Here is an 18,310-nt window from a genome sequence, read left to right on the forward strand (position 1 = left end):
AAGGGATAGATGAGCGTCGAGGTGGTCTGAGCATTTGGATTCCCCTTTCATGATCACTTTATATTGGTTAATTCAACTGGAAATATTCTTTGAGGTCATTCATTTGATAAAATACCTATTGAAGTCCAAATGTTGAAACATATCATTTAAATCACTCTTTATCTTCGATAAAAGCCTTATAAACATGCCCTGGGATAGCCTCAGAACTCCTACTGGGGTACAATTCTGAAATGAGGAAGCAAATGCATCATTTGGCTATTGCTTTGTCAAATTCTTCAAAACACTTCTGTTCAGCACAGATACTTCCCTGACAACTTTTTCAATCTCTACATGACTAGCAGCCACCAGTTGGGTCAAATGTCACCATTAATACAATCGGACAACAAATCTTTGGTTTTGTTTTTGTTTTTTAAAATCAGATTTCACTTTCTTTTATGTACTGTCATGTCCACGCTGGTTTAACCTACCTCGATGATTAATCAAACAGTTCTCCTTTGGAGGTGAACACGTGATCCTTGGAGATTATGGTGCACACAGGGAGGAAGGGTGGCAAATGCACGTGGCAGACAGAAGGTGGCACGGGGGTTTATACTCGGACCCACGACAAGTAAACACAAGCAAGTTGTACAAATATGGAGGGTTAATGACAATGAATCTGACATCTACAATGGTAATAATTCAAAGTGTAATAATAAAAACGGAACGTGAGGGAAAACTAAATTCCTATTTGAGGCACCTCCACACAGACTTTAATACAGACAAGGGGACACAATAAATAAAATAAAAATCCTCCCTTTCTCCCGGCACTTAGCTCTGTGCCCAGAGATGCATTTTTGAAGCTTGAGCTTCGCCAAACCGCGTCGTCACTGCGCGGGAAAACACGCCCAAAATGGCGCCAAGCCGCTCTCTCGGCGGGAAGCGTACGGGAGGAAGTTTGGGCGGTGATATCCAACACCAGGGCTCAGAAACCACTGTGCGGCTTGTTTTCATGATCGCACCTGTTAATGCCACTCCTCTGAAAAATGGCGCCCCCTTCTTCCCCGGTGACACAACACGAGGCTTTGAGGCGCGGTCTCACGCAACCCAGCCGAACAGTCAATGGCGAGTGTCTTGTTCCATCACGTGAGCAAATTTGCCTCAGCACAAACGCGAGAATCATGCTGCCTTTTTCTGTCGAGTTGAGGGCGGCCAGCCAGAGCCTTGGTCTCGATCGCGTTCCTCCCAGAACCTCCTTTTGCATCTCCCGACTCCGATCCTCACTCAATCCTCTCGTCTCTCTCGTCACACCCATTAATCATCCATCCCCGGGGGCATGGTCTCACTCCTCGTCATTCCTGGAGGCGGAATTTTTGTCTGCTTGGAAATATCCGGCTTGGTGGTTGTTGTTTTAAGGATGCGATTCCTTTTTATCGCCAGTCGTGAAATGCAAAAACATAGGAAAAGGTCACAGGGGGCAATCACATACTGGGAGAGATTAGCCTTAATTCCCACCTAATTAACACAGCACCCCCCCCCCCCCCATGCGGTGACACTTAACACTTAAACTGACAGTTTCCTAACTTAAGTTACATCGAGATGTCTCCTACACGTCCACGGGCCATGCCGATGTATACTTTTACTATGAAGTTCCTCCATCTACTCCACAAACATAACAATACTGTCCCGTACTTTAACTTCTCATCTCCATTCACACTGGTCTTTATTTGCTGTGATTGCAGGTGGTTCACTGTATGCCTTCATCAGAACATTGCATGGTATCAGAATTTATATTTTTTTCCTTTTGTTATATTGATCCACCAATCCATAACAGTAGCACTTTGTTTTTGCAGTCTCTCGGTCATTTCTTGGGAAGTTTTAAGCCAGAAGAAGCCGTACAAAGGTAATGATTTTTCAGATTTTTTTCTTCTTCTCTGCAGTGCATTTTGTTTATAATTTGATGCACTTGTATTTCATAATGCCTGGTGTTGGCTTAATGGTTAGGATGGCTGGCTTGGGATCCGAGGGTCCCAAGTTCAAATCTCGCTCAGTGTTCAATTAATACCAGGTGGGGTTGACTCGACCTGTCATCCTTCCGCGGTCGGCAAAATGAGTACCAGCATGTTGGTGTACTGTGTCAGAGTGGCGACTCATCCAGGATTGTGCCCAATAGCCAAGGAGACTGCTTAGGCAGCACCAACGCTCTGCACAGAGTATGGTCCCAATGGATGGATCAATATTTCAGGTGCTGATCGGATCGGTTACAGGTAGTGTACACGTCTTTGTGCTGTCTTATCCAAGTTCAATTCCTCACCTGACTATAAACTGTCGGATTTGTGCTTCGCAGACAGGGCGTTGCATCAATGAGTGTGTATTCCTTGGGGAGATGCTCTGCTGGGTTTACCACTGCGAGCATTCTTTTGCAGACGTTAAAGATCTCACCGTGTCTTTCTATAAAGAGACCGTGATCTGCCACTCCAGATTCCTCTATCGGTGAGGACTGCTTCAGCTGTACTCTGTGATGAAGTAGTTACCTAGTCAAAGGTAATTTCAACTCTGGAATTTTTCATCAGCTATTTCAGGAACCTGATTCTCATCACATTGAGTGCATGGGAAAGGCAATTATTTCAAAGATCTTGCCTTTGCGTTACAGATGTATTAACTCGACAGAAGTAACTTGCAACTATATTATAAAATTGCAGAGCTGCATTTCGAAAAATATTATTCCAATTATTTTCTCAAAATGAGGAAGAACAAACTTCCTTGTGGCTGGCTACCTGATGACCTGTCAGGCAGGTGGTATTCTGACATTCGAGGATGCACACCGCAATTTTATCAGGTGTGCAGTGTGTCTATGCGTAATTCTATAAATGTGTGGAAATGCACAGCCACGACAATCTTCCAACATATTCCCATTGCCATTATAAATACACAATTGCATTATGCAGGGATTTTTTTCTTCTTTTCTCTTCAAGAATATGGCTCAGGGAAGAACAATGAATGTGCAACATGTCTGGTCTCCCAACGTGTTTACTGTAGAAATCCCTTTCCCAGAGATGAGCCCCACAGAATGCCCAAGTGAGGAGGCGAGATTATGCACTATGCGGAAAGCCTTGCGGCACAATCGTCAATAACTTGGGTTTGCACGCCAAAATGGTGGTTGAAAATTTTTTTTTTTTCCCTTCCTCAAACAATTATTTATTTATTTAGGAGGTGCCAATCCTGTCTTAACAACAACAAAAAAAGCACCACAATAGGGTATTGAATACTAATATGAGAGTGAATAATTTTATCAGGTGTGCAGTGTGCCAATGTGGACATAGTAAGCAAATAAATACAATGGGGAAGGCACAGAGAAGATACACAATGATGCTGCTTATCTGAAACCAGAACGCCTCATCGCCTTACTTAAACTAATCTTGACCACACCAAACTCGTACAGCACAAAAAAATTTTTTTAGGACAAAATGGGAGAGCGAGACAAATGGGGAGGTCGAGAATATTTCCGGGCTTTCCAGGAGGCGCAGCGTGGGCATGCTGATGAGACGTTTCAGGTGAGCGGCCCAGCTACTCATGCCGAAACTTGTTCTGCAGCTGACTCTGCAGCTGACTGGCTAGACTCACCCCCAATTGCAAACAAAGTCAACATTTTCTAATTAATTCGTTCTTTCTCACATTTTAGGAGAAACAGCAGATCTGATGATGAGGGGGAATCAACATTGATTCGTACATTGTCAGGGAGAGGAAAACGGAATGCCAAATTATCAGTCGGTTCGATTTCAGACAGTTTTGCATCTGTAGCTAAAATAATTATTTTATTTTATTTTTTTCTCCCCCCAGAGAAACCAGATGTTTAAGTGCATAAACCGTTGCTGCTTTCCACACTAATGAGGGTTTGATTGAATAATCAACAATTGCATTGCTGTTTACATTCAGTTGTCTTTGTCCAAACATTCAGTTTAATTGATGTAAAGTTTATATATTTTTGTTGTGAATGATTTTGAATTTCTAACGCTCACGGAGTGACGATGCGAATGCAAGACAGACATTGGAAGGCATCGGTGTACTATTACATGGACATCGGTTGTCAATGGATATAAATGCTTATGGTATGTTGGATTTGAACCGAGGTTCCTTGCATCATGAGCTGGGGGTTCATGTGGGAACACTAACAAGCCAACCCAATATTTTGAAAGGAAAGTCTCACATTCCCACCTAATTGTATTTATTCATACTTTCTTACAGGATACCATAATCCTGTAAACGCAACCAAAATACATTTTGATGAATCACCAGTTTCTTAGGAAGTGGCAGTTAGATGCATTTCAGATAAGGTCTCCGAATTTATTTCAACCAGTTATGTAAGAATTGTAAAAATTACACGTATTACACCACTCAACATAATCCCTGAGGAGTGATATACGGTACTTTCAGAAAGTATTCACACCACTTGACTGTTTTCACATTTTGTTGTTACAGCCTGAATTTAAAATGGATTAAATTGAGATTTTTTTTTTTTGTCACTGTTATACACAAAATACCCCATAATGTCGAAGTGGAGTATATATATGAGAAAATCCCCAAATCCAGATGTGTAAAGCTGATACAGACATACCCAAGAAGACTCGAAGCTGTAATCGCTGCCAAAGGCGCTTTATGACAGGCCCTCGTTATGACCCCATCCCTCCATCCTCCCACCTCCTCCGACCCGACATCGATTTGTTTACCAAATACTTCACATTGACTTGTATGCCAAAAAAAATGGTTATTTATTTTTAAACTGAATATAAACGAGTTGCCGCAAGTAATGACAAGTATGGTTTCAAAGAATAATGAATATCATAATTGCTTCACAAGACGGGGCAATATTTCTCATCTATATTTTACGATTTAAGCTTGGTTTTGGCTGGCTTAAGATTCTAGGGTCTCGAGTTCAAGCCCCTGTTTTCTCTGTTGAATTAACACTAGGTAGGTTGACTCAGCCTGTCATCCTTCCGAGGTCAGCAAAATGAGTCACATTGTGCTGGTAATGAGGCATTGCATCAGTGGCACAGCTGTGCCCCCAGAAAATGATGCAGCCAAGCAGCCACAGGCTTCACACAACGAGATAAGTATCTGAAGCAAAACATCACATTTCCTTGCATAGGATACTTAGACTTGGAAGAGACTGAAGATGGTTTTCGGCCAACCTTTCCACCAAGCCCATTGGTTACCAGCAGTAAGCCAAAGCCTGCAGCACCAGGTGCATGCACGTTTCAACAACTTAGTAATGGATACCAATTGTTACCCTCGCCAAAGGAGAGGGTATCGCATTTGGGTCTGTCTGTCTTTCTGTCTTTGACCGCACAGAATTTTCGTGTTTTTCTCCACAACCGCTTGTCGGATCGAGACAAATTTTTCACCATTTGTGCGACTACTCATGGGGAATGTTGTAATGATAATTATGACACCATAGGTCACGTGGTGTGGCAGCCATATTGGAAAAACGGAAAAACTTTGGACCTCTGTATCTCTGAAACCGCACCAAGGGAAAAAATCGAAACTTGGCACCGAGAAAATACTCCTCATGGGGAATAAGTGATTAAAAAAAAATGACATCATAGGTGCCCTCGTTATGATGTCACAATTGCATATGTAGAACGCCACATCCGATCAGTATGAACATTTTTGAGGGTCATCTCAGGATAAAATGGTCCACAGAAAAGTTAACGATGTCATCGATCACGTGGTTCGGCAGCCATACTGTTAAAAAATAAAAAAAACCTTCAAAAATTTTCTCTGAAGTAGCTGAACAGATCACGGCGAAACTTTACACGTTTGACTGCCTATCAATGAGGAAGAAAAAGTTCACACATATGATGCCATTGGTCACATGGTTTGGCAGCCATATTGGATTTACCCTTAAACCTATAAAAATCTCCAGAACAGTTGGACAAATCGAGGGGAAACTTCACGCAAGTGTTCCCCAAGCCACGGTTGTACAAGTGTGTTAAGGAGTAATTGATAGGTCACACGGTTTGGCAGCCATATTGGATTGAAGAAAATATTAAATAATGTTTTCTCTGGAACCGCTTACTCAATCAATGTGAAACTTCACATTTATGATCGAGTAGAGATGGAGAATACATGTTTTTTTTAAATTTCAACTTGATCGGACACATGGTTTGGCAGCCGTATTGGATTTACCCTCAAACCTATAAAAATACACCACTCAAAAGAGGTTCTGGTGAGGGTCTGCAATCTCTGCTCTTTTTCTTGTTTACATTTATTGTTTGGGGTTTGTTTTTGGATATTTTTCGTTTATGTTCAGTTATTTCTGATTGTTTTCAGCATTTATGGTTTGTTTGAGCTTTTTATTTGGTTTGGTTCGTCATACAATTCGCAACTACATATCATTTATGATATGCAGGAGACATCGATTACGATGAAGATCAAGAAGATATTGGGGAGAAGGACCAGCCTCCATCAAATAAGAGAAGAAAGAGGACAAATGTGTTGAATCTTGTCTTGGAGAAGACGAAATATCAAAAAGTGACAGCACCATTCCAGAAGACCTGGGTTTGGCACATTCGGACAATATTGTCATCAGACTCAGACGAACAGTGATTTGAATATTAGTATATGATACATGACAGGTCAGGTCAGATTAGATCTGGGACTTGCTACAGGTACCATGTAAACCTGTACTAACTTGTTCCATGGTTGGGTTGCTGGTGACTAAACCGTCTCCCCCACCAAGTTTCTTGGTGAGGATGGTGTATGATATTGACAATCAGCAAGATGAAGAACAAAACTTGTCAAAGGGTGGAGGAGCTCCTTGTGAGCCAACAGCCATTCATTTATAGTGCCCAACTGTGTCTGCGGACGTCCTTCTGCAGTTGAGTTACTTTTTATTAGGAGGTTGGTGGCAGGATTTGCACTCCAGTCACCATAAAACACTTAATTCTGCAAAACCTTCTAAAAGCATTTAAAACAAGTGGTGCGAGGCACAACAAATCCCGCCCATTTAAGGCATAAGGTTATTTTGGGGATCAAATTTAAATTTGATACATCCTTAACCTGAACGTTGATTATAAGGAATATTTTAGTCTTAGTTTGAAGTCAATTAAACCATTTTTGACGAAGTTATGAGCGAAAAACGATTTTGACCTTTTCGTGACCTGACCTTGACCTTTGACCTAATTGGACCCAAAAGTTAATGGGGTCGTCCGGGGTTCATTACCCACCTGTGGATACAGTTTGACAGTGTTTGAGCCAGCCGTTTTCCCGTAAAGTTGTATTTTCGTAACCATGTTTTAGTTTTAATGGAAAATTTGTAATTTTGACTAATGGCCATGACCCCCAAAACTTCGGACCCTACCAATCTTCACAAATATGAATTTTTCACTATAGGAATGTGTAGGATTATAAGTGACAAATAGAATAAGGTTCACTATAAGCTTAGTTTGAAGTAAATCAGATCATTTTTGACGAAGTTATGAGCGAAAAACGATTTTGATCTTTTCGTGACCTTGACCTTGACCTTTAATCCAATTGGACCCAAAAGTTAATGGGGTCGTCCAAGGTTCATTGCCCACCTGTGGATTAAATTTGATAATGTTTGCTAAAGCCGTTTTGCTGTAAAGTTGCTAACAGACAGACAGACAAACAAACAGACAAACAAACCAGACGATTACAATATTCCGCTCCCTCCCTCCGGGAGGGGCGGGATAAAGATCTGAAAACACACTCCATGGGAGTACCTCGTGTGCAGCTGCCCTTCATAGGGCAGCTCACCAGATGATGGGATTGGGGCAAAGCCTTCAAGACCCCCAATCTTTGATGACAGGAGGGAAACCATGGGGTAACCTTCCCGGGTCAGATTGCGGGAGAGTGTATCGGAGTGGTGGTGAGGTGTTGTCCACCAGACGGCAGTTTCCTTGGGTTAACCTGAGGCGGTCCCTTTGGGTGGGTGCCTGGAATGTCCGATCCCAAAGAGAGGATGATAACCCGTCTCTGTTATCATCTGAGCTCAAGCGTTTGAACATCGGTATGACAGTACTCTCTGAGGTCGGAGACCGGATTGCGGTGAGATCATGGTGGGTGGTTACATCTACTATTTGTCTGGTCACTCTGATGGTTAGCATGCCCAAGGAGTTGCTGTAGCTGTGTTCAATAAGCTGACTCCAATGATAATTGAGGTAACAGCGGTCAACGAGCATATTATGAGACTAATGATTCGTCACTCCTTGGGTGATATTTCCCTGGTCTTGGTATGTGCTCCGACTGAGGTGAGTGATCTCACCGTGAAGGACGCCTTCGATGCCACATATGAGTCTGTGGTTGATCAGTGCCCCAGGCGAGATACTCTTCAAGTCTTGGGGGATTTCAATGCATCATTTGGAACTGATAGGGATGGTTATGAAATATGTGTTGGTCCCCATGGGTGTGGAACTGTGAACAAGAATAGCACTAAGTTCCTTAACCTTGCAAGAAGAGGGTGGTAGGCTCTTGACAGAGGAGTCAGATGTGTAGGCCCACTGGGCCGGTTACTTTGAGCAGCTGTACCAGGCTGATTCACCAGCTGTCGAGTTGGATGTCAGGGGTGTTACTGTCCCGATTGATGACCCTTCAATCAACTTTGATCCACCTTCGTTTGTGGAAACACGGGCTGATGTGAACCGGTTGAAATGGGGTAAAGCTCGTGGGATCTGTGGCATCCATGCTGAACTTCTCAAGGCTGGTGGAAATGCTGCACTCGTGTCATTGCATGCAGTTCTGTGATCTGCCTGGAACACTAGCATCATCCCAACTAACTGGAAGAGGGGCATTGTTGTCCCTCTCTGGAAAGGGAAGGGTGATCGCCAAGACTGCAATGACTACCGATGGGTGACGCTGCTCTCAGTGCCGGGTAAGGTGTTTGTTTGGATAAGTCTTGATAGGGTTCGCCATCATCTGCTCGAGCAAAAGAATCCAGTACAGTCAGGCTTTACACCAAAGACATCAATGATTGACCATATTCTTGCTCTTCGAGTCTTCACCGAACACAGATTTAAGTTTCGGCAGGGTCTGCTTGCAGCCTATGTTGATCTCTGTAAAGCATTTGATTCAGTGAATCGGGATGCCCTATGGAGGATTCTTGGCTTTGTGGGGTGCCACCAAAACTGATCAATCTGATGTCTGAACTCTACTCTGGTATTGAGAGTGCTGTAAAGTGTGGTGGTACCATCTCTGACTTATTTCCAGTTGTTACTGGAGTTCGTCATGGGTGTTCACTGGCCACCACACTTTTCAGCACTTGTATGGACTAGATTCTGGGGAGGATGTCGGAGAGATCAAGCTGTGGTGCATAGTTTGGGAATGTCAAGATCTCTGATCTTGATTTTGAAGATGATGCAGTCATCTTTGCGGGGACTCTCGATATCCTTTTGGGGGCCCTCGAGGTGCTGAATGAGGAGTCTGAGCCACTGGGATTACGGGTTTCCTGGATCAAAACTAAGATCCAGGCTATCAATGATATCTTGGATGCTGCTATCCTGTCTGTACCTGTTTATGGTGAGGATGTTGAGGTCAGGGAGAGATTCACTTACCTTGGCAGTGATATTCATGTCTCTGCTGGCCGTAAGCCAGAGGTCAACAGACGTCTGGGTCAGGCCTGGGGAGTCATGGATTCACTGGAGCATGGGGTGTGGTGCTGCCGGTACCTGTGCGGGAGGATGAAAGTCTGAATCTTCAGGTCCTTGGTGCTTCCAGTCTTGCTCTATGGATGTGAGACTTGGACTCTGACCAGGAATCTGAAACAGACTTGATTCCTTTGTTACCAGGTTTCTTCAGAGAATCCTTGGCTGTCGCTCGTCAGACTTTATGTCCAACGAACGGTTGCTGAGAGAGACTCAAATGAGATTTGTTACTTGCATAGTCTTTGAGCGTCAGCCGCAGCTGTATGGGTCTGTGGCTCTTTTTCCTGACGCTGATCCTGCTCACCAGATTCTCTCAGTGAGAGAGCCTCGTGAGTGGAGGAGGTCAATGGGCTGACCACATGCCTCGCAGTTGCAGCAGGTTGATCAGAATCTCAAGGAGATGGAGATGGGCCAGGCATCTGGCTGGGGAATGGCCAGTCAGAGGCCCCTGGAGTACCGGTGGAAAGTGTATGCAGTGACGCGTTGCTCCGGTGCATGTTCCCATACCTCACCTGACCTGACGCTACAGGGACATATTAATCCTGCTCTACTATTACCAAAAATGCTGATGACTCTTGGAAAAAATAGCCAATTTGGCCAAATTATACTTCGCTGGACCATTGCATATTCCAACTAGAAGGGCACTCGGTGGAGCGCATACCTCCGCCACGCAATGCCTGATCCACGAGAACATATCGGGCCCATTACATTACTGAAATATCATGCTCTCCAGTACTTTATCGTTTTTGTTCCTGTCTCTCTGGTGAAGAATCACTTAAAAAAATTAAACAAGTCTCGCATCCGGATTCGGCTCTTCACCACAATCGAATCAATTCGTCCTTGCCGCACACCCATCCTGTCCACCAAGTTTCATCCGAATCCATCTGCAACTTTTTGAGATATCGTGCTACATCTTAATTGTCCATTTCATTAAGATTGGAATTGACAATCTTCATCGAATCTCAGATCAATTGGATGAAAAATTATTATTTTTCAGATTTAAATTGATGATTTTAGAAGTTTGACCTTGAGTTGACCTTTGACCTTTTAAAGATCAAAAATAGTTATTTTTTTTTTAATTCAGTGATGCACGATGAAATTGCTGTTCAAATTTCAAGTCAATCGGATGAAAAATGATTTTAAAAAGTTGACCTTAGGATGACCTTTGACCTCAAAATCAGTGGGCTTCTCAGTTGAGACAACCTTTACAACTTGGTGTTTTTGTGAAGATTGGTTTTAATTTGTGACCTGTAGGCGATTGACAGACAGACAGACAGACAGACAGACAGACAGACAGACAGAAAGGGGGTGAAAACAACCTCGGTGGTGCAGGTAATCAAGCTCGGATGAGCATTCTTGTGTACAGATTTGTATCTCTGAGGTTTTATCGCCCCACATTAGCAGAAAACATTAATTTATGGAACAAAGAGAAACTGCAAATAGCCAATTTAAGTGATTTTGGCAGCCATATTGCATCTGGGGCCAAATCCAAGGTGGCCTCAGGGCAAATTTTAATTGCCATCGTAATAGGAAACCACTGAGAAAATCTTGGAAGGAAGAGCTGGTAGTTTTTCCTTGGCTGGGACCTGGCAATTTTATGGGGTTCCTCCACGTGATGATGTACGAAATGAACCGTCAACTTCCTGGTCACCATGTTCTGAGAATTGTGTGGCCTTTTGGTTGTTGCCTGTGCAGAAACTTTTGACATTTTGTGATCATTATGCAAATTCGTGTTCACACAACTATTTGATATTTGATCACACAACTACTGTAACCATGACTTTTTTTTTCTTTTTTTTTTAAATGCATTTGCTCATCACCAATTCTTATGCACGTTGAATGTTGTTCAGTGAATGGCTGGTTCTGGGTCGTCTGGAATGAGACTTTGTTTTGCTGTTTTCACCTCCATTTTTAAACTTCTGCACACAACTCTGAATGTTTTCATGTCCATGGTTCAATGTCCACAGGAGTTTGCTCAGTCAGCTGCAAAAGTTTACGACAACATGTTGCTCTGGCAAGCTGAAACCCATTTTCCAGTGTACAAGTACACACTGCACATACAATACCACCAATAACACACCACCTGACGTGCGCTGCTGTCACCCGTCGAATGACGTGGGAAATGTTCCATTAACAACGTGTGCAATTTTCAGTTGGTTCACACTCACGCATTCGAGAATTGTGAATTGGGAGACATTCATATATGAATGTACCTTGTACTTGTGATGTCCATAAATGAGAACTGCAGAGAGTGCAGGTGAAAAATTTGAAAGGAAGTTGATTCAGTGTGATATTGGGGCACACTCAAAGGCCCAACACCACAGCTCACACGTCTGGCAGCCATCTCGATCTGGTCCAATGTTCCCCGACTACTTTCCCTTGACACATGGCACAACACTCACTTGCACTGCTCAGGGTAAAGATCACAGTACAAGTTGCTAGTATAGCCTAGCACGGTATTCAGCACCAACATGCTTCGTTCTCTCACCAGGGTGTTATGAGAGTGGGCTGACGGCTGCACGAGAGAGTTTTTCTTTGATGTTACGTACAGTTGATTAACTATCATATCATTGTGGAATATGGGCCTAAAATCCTCTGTTTCAGTTTCCTTGTATATATTTACTGGTCTCTGCTGTGCAGATACAATGGACATGGTGAGCATGATGGCGGTGGTGGCTGGTCAAAGACCTGACCTCAGTGAAGAAGGGTTGCCAGCAACAACCCCGTATCGTGAGCGTGTGTCACAACTCCTGCACCGTGGCTGGGCTACTCTGCCTGGAAACCGTCCTGACATTCAAGGTTACATTACTTGCATGTCGTTTATTCACTTTCCTCGGAAAATATTTATTAATGACTGGCAAAGGTACCGAGCATTGCTGTGCAAAGCTGGGTCCTTCCTCCTGCCCCTTCCCCTCCATCATCCCACCTCTCCCCCCACATCCTCCCACTCCACCACCCCTCCGGACTCCCACCCCTTCCACGCAACAGATGGTGGCTCATGTGTTCTTCTTATATATTATTTCCGAGTTTGTGGTTTCGTGTCGCGCTATCTTCAACTTTGTTCTGCGCTCGAGTAACGTGATATTCAGCTTACATTATCTCAAAGACCATATGGGGTGCATGGTACAAAAAAAGTAAATAAAATGGTTCTGAAACAGTGAAATCATATTCCACTTACTGCATTAAAGTAAAATTACTACTGATACTCCGCATCAGTTCCTTTCTCAAACACACCCACCCCAACATGTCGCGCAGAGCGCGGGTTATGCTAGTAAGTCATGAATTGTGAGAAAATGACTTATTTTTATTTTATTTTAACCATGATACACCTTACTAAGAGTTTTAAAGAAAGCGATCTGATAAAGGTTCGTCGAGATTAACCTTGGGAGCTCAGAGTGGCGTTACAAACAATGTCTCATTCGCTTCTATGTTGAAGATAACCGCTCCAAATCTGAATGAAATGAAGCAACATCCTATATGAAAGCAAATCACACAAAAAGGGGAAACTATGCAATCTCATGTAAAAATAACTAGAAGGGCACTCAGTAGCGTGCAGGGCCTGAACCACGAGAAAATATCGGGCTCATTACATTTTTGAAATGTTGTGCTGTATATCATTTTTGGCCGATATCTCAATGTTGAAGAATCACTTTAAAAATTATATAATTATTTTATCCAGATCCGCATTCGGATATTCACCAAAATTGAATCGATTCGTCCTTGCCACACATCCAACATGTCCACCAAGTTTCTATAATCTATAATATATGGATTTTCCACTCTCTTTTAAATAAATCTCAGAACCGCCTTGCAGAATCGGGAATGCTTATGGTTCAAATGGCCGAAAATGTTCAGTAGATCCGACACGCAAATCTCCGCCTTTTAATACTTTGAAATTGACACAATATAGTCCGTCATATAGGGTATGCCATATCGAGGGAATTTTAAAAACAGATGGTTCAAACCAAACAGCTTGTTGCGTGCTCACCAAGTGGCTTTAGCATTCAAGCCAGCACTCCAATGAGACGGTTGAAGAATACTTTGTTTACCTTCTGACCTCAACATTGTCTTGCATGTAAATTTGTAATTTTATTTCAAAAAAATACGTCTGTTGTGAATTTTTTTTTTTTTAAAGGAAATTGCACCGCTTGTGGCTGTATCGCAATGGCTTAAGGGGCTGTCACACCTTGACGTTTTAGCCAGCGTATGGCAAGGTCTCAAAATGTATGTAAAACGCTGGCGTACGCTGAACTATTGATGTTTTTTTTAAAGTTTTGGGCGTATAATAACGTGTTGGACGTATGCATAACGTGTTAGTAACATACACAGAACGTTTTAATCACATATAGATAACTTATATCAACGAATGCTGAGAGTGTTGTTGGCGTTCACAACCTATGCCCAACGATAGTCTAACTTATGCATAGCGTGTGGCAGCGTATCGCCGACGATCACGTGTCGTAGGCTATTCATAGGCTGCGGCTCGACGATTCAAATCATAACCGCACTAGACATCGAAGTGTGAAGCCGCTGTCACACCTCAACGTTTTAGCCAGCGTATGCCGACGTATGAAAAATTTGCCGAACCAAGCTGGCACACGTCAAATACGTTATGGGTAAGTTTTGTATACGTTCAGAGCATGCTGGCATACGTCGTAGTTTTCTGGCATACGTCGTCATACGCCGAGTACGTCGAGAAATTTTCAGCATGTTGAAAATTTCTCAACGTGCTCGACGTATGACACACATTCCGCATACGCTGGCATAAGTTGTAGGCACGGTACACGATCGTTGACACACGTCATCACACGTTACTCATAAGGCGAAACAAGTCGAGGTAATGGTTAGCGTCAGTGTTCCAGACTCCATGGGTTTTTTTTTTCTTCGGTATGACGGTGATGTTGACACTTCAATTACTAGTGCGGTTATGATTTAAATAGTTGAGCGGCAGCCTGTTAATTATATTGTAGTGTACTGTTAATTATATTGTATTGCCAGTGTACTACTAAAAAAAAGCCAGCGCACTACGACGTATGCCAGCGTGCTCTTAACGTATACAAACTTACCCATAACGTATTTGACGTGTGCCAGCGTTTTAGCCAAATTTTGCATACGTCAGGCATACGCTGGCTAAATCATCAAGGTGTGACGGGGCCTTTACAAGCATCGGTTAAGGAACGACTGGCTTGGCAAGCGATTAGCAATGTGTACAGCAATTCATAGGTAATGAGCTCTCTGATACAGAGACTATGATCTGCTCCAAGGGAAGGCATATTTAGTAGACCAAATCAAAATGGTGGCTAAGACCCATGCAAGGTGAAATTGAACTCACCAAGGATAAACCTTTCATGAAGGTAAGCTGTGTTATCTTTTAAAGGGGGAGTTAAATTTACCCAAACACCCAGTTTTCATTCATGCAAAGTTTGGCACTGCTAAGTTTCATGGTTATGGAGGAGACACACTGACTGACTGACACACTGACTTTTATTTATTTATTTATTTTTTTCATGTATTGTTTTTGGCCTTTTCTCAATGGTGAAGGATCACTTAAAAGATTTGAGTGTCCGGATCTTCACCACAATCTAATCAATTCGTCCTTATCGAACACCCAACCTGTCGAACAAATTTTGTCCAAATCTGTCTATAACCTTTTGTGATGTCCTGCTCACAAGCAAGCAAGCAAACAGACAGACAGGTGTGAAAATATAACCTCCTTCCACCTTAGGTGGTGGGGTAAATGTGTCGATAATTATATATATATATATCACATGTATACAGAGATATCGTTGGTGTTGATGTTTCATTGTTATCGAAGAGTGGTCGACTGGCTAATAGACCCCAGACTTGCATTAATTGATTTCTACTTGAAGCATAGATTCTTCCTTCTGCCAATCAGTACCATACTCGGTGTTATAAAGTTTACTTACCTGAACGCTGTTATGCTTTTTGGTGATGATTTTCATCCTTTACATTCTTTGATCATTGAGAGGATGTGTAACGCACTTGCAAAGCCTTAAATTAGCACAGCACAAACAGTACAATGCAACAATCATACAAAGTACAGTGTATATATATATATATATATATATATATATATATATATATATATATATATATATATATATATATATATATATATATATATATATATATATATATATATATACAATGAACACTACAGAAAAGATTGAACTCTTATTCGTTGGTCAGAACATATCTTATATTGACATGGAGAAAAGTTTCGTTGAAGTTTTGACAAACACTTAGCCTGTCTCGTCTCATCTTCGATCTTTGTTGCCCTGGTTTGCAATAACATGTCAATAGTTTGTGAGTCATCTCAAGGCTTAAAGCCAGGATACATATGGTAGGCTCAAAAATTAGCATGAATACAAATCATTTCCACTTTGTGTAAGCGGAGCAACCTACAGTGCCTCACTGAAAAAGGTCTACCCGTCCACTACCCCACCCCCCTCAATCTTTTCTTTCCCTTTTCATTGTCTTGTTCTCTCCAGTGTATGTGGGTGTCATTAAGGTTGGGTTAAGGAGGTGAAAGCCATATTTGTTCTCGACCAAGTGTGTCACCGGCTGGGTTCTTCTCCTGTAATCGTTTCATTCTGTCGCCACCCAGTTTATAAATTAAAACCTCTATTTTTATTGACTCACTGGTTATTCGGGATGTGGACATGCTGCAAGCATGGAAACTTGATTTTGGAAAAAAAAATAACCACACCATACTGGTGGCACACAAATGAAATGGTAAAGTTTAACCCCGTGTGCGCGAATCGTGCACATGTCAAATTCACCTCCCACTCAAGGCTAATCTTGTAGAGTTTGTCTCGAGTGAGGCCGAGTCTTGTCCATTAATACAAGACTGGTCGCGTTCCAATGTATTTATATGTTTTGGGGTGAAAGTGGCAACGGCTCAATGATTTGTCTCAGTCTTCGGGTCCTGAGTTCGAGCCCCGTTGGCTGCTGAATTAATACCAGGTGGGGTTGACTCAGCCTGTTATCCTTCCAAGGTTGGCAAAATGAGTAACAGTGTACTGGTATAGAGGCACAGCATCAGCGGCATAGTCGTGCCCCAACAAAATGATAGCTACCCGGCAGCCAAGCTGCAATACGCAAGAACAAGAATGATTAGTCTGGAAGTTTGTGATGAAGGAAAGGAAGAGTGAAAATTTATAACTTATAGGATATTGAGAAAGGTGAATAAAAACAGGAGAAAGATTTTCTTGATGAAGATTTTGGAGGTGAGGTTACCGGAAATGCAAATGGAGAGGCCAATGAAAAATAAATAAAACGGAGTGATTTCTTATTCTTCAATGGCCATGATTATTCCAACCTATTTGTGGTGTTTCCTGGGAGGAACGGTTCCAGCCAAAGTCTTTCTGGAAAATGGCCTGGCTGTGACTGACGATCGACTGGCAGGAATTTGTAATTTGTCCAAGGTGTTATCAATAACTCACTACATTCATCCATCCATTGGGACCATACTCTGTGCAGAGCGTTGATGTTGCCTAAGCAGTCTCCTTGGCTATTGGCCACAAGCCTGAATGGGTCGCCACTCCAACACAGGATACCAGCAAGCTGGCACTCATTTTGCTGACCTTGGAAGCATGACAGGCAGAGTCAACCCCACCTGGTATTAATTCAACAGCCGAGTGAGATTTGAACTCAAGATCCTAGGATCCCAAGCCCACCACCCTAACCATTGAGCCACCACCATGCATAATAACTCACTCACTCATTGTGAAAGACACCATGGTATGTTCAACATCCATCGACAACCAGTTCTGGTAGACGGGTCCTCAAGTTCAATGTCCATCGGAGGAACTGTACTCTCTCTGCTTGCTAAACCCAAGTGACAGTTTATAGCCGGTTTGAGATGCAACTCCAACCGAGGCAACTCAAAGGGAAGTGTGCATACCTTTAAGCCAAAATGGAATGGCACCTAAGGCAGGACAATTGAATTTTTCGATGTTATCATCTTTATTGTCTGATTTTCACAAACTTTGAGAGCTGAAGAATTCTTCAACACTCTCAAAGAAAATGGAAGAACATGATGACTTATTACAAGTCCAAGGAATTGTGGCCTTAGTTGATTATGTAGACAAATTACATCTTCTTATGTTGGGTGCTGTCCCATCTTGGGCAACCTTCCCACATGTAGTGAAACAAAAAGAATCGAGAGAGATGGACAAGGGATACTGCGATGAGTGATTTTTTTCCTGAAAATACATACAATGTTAAAAAAAGAAAGTTTGGAAATGTTTTTGAAAGTAACAGATGATAAAACGAATCAAAGAATATTATATGGAATCTGAGAAACAAATGCCTTTTTCTCCTGCAGAATGCGTTGCCGAGCTGTCATGCATGTATTCCGTCATCCAAGATGATGCCATTAAGCAGGTCCACCGCGAGGTAATGCAACTCTCCTTCACTAACCTTCCCAAATGATCTCGTAGTAACATCAACACCCGAATCTCACATTTTGAATATAAAGACCTTGTCTAATGCTGTACAATCATGCATTCAAATTTCACTTGATCTGAAATGATTGTATTTGTCGATACTTGTACAATCCGTTCCCGACGGGTTCAAACATGCAGCCACCTCTCGCACTTTATGGGGATCATAGAACACCGATTGTTCATTGTTGAGGTGGATTTGGAGCG

At 42.4% G+C, this 18,310-nt stretch overlaps 1 protein-coding gene across 6 annotated transcripts in view; it reads left to right on the forward strand.

Moving 5' to 3' along the window:
- LOC147022913 (receptor-interacting serine/threonine-protein kinase 2-like) overlaps positions 1-18,310 on the forward strand; it is a 66,018-nt gene that overhangs the window by 31,487 nt on the left and 16,221 nt on the right. For all 6 annotated transcript variants that reach the window (XM_085887873.1, XM_085887875.1, XM_085887876.1 and 3 more), the window contains 3 exons: positions 1,830-1,879; positions 12,276-12,434; positions 17,986-18,056. In XM_085887873.1, the coding sequence (XP_085743999.1) occupies positions 1,830-1,879; positions 12,276-12,434; positions 17,986-18,056 (280 nt within the window). The remainder of the gene's footprint in view (positions 1-1,829; positions 1,880-12,275; positions 12,435-17,985; positions 18,057-18,310) is intronic.

Source organism: Eptatretus burgeri, chromosome 7 (genome assembly GCF_056783735.1).
Source record: "Eptatretus burgeri isolate ZD-2024b chromosome 7, Ebu_testis_v1, whole genome shotgun sequence".
Taxonomy (NCBI): Eukaryota; Metazoa; Chordata; class Myxini; order Myxiniformes; family Myxinidae; genus Eptatretus; species Eptatretus burgeri.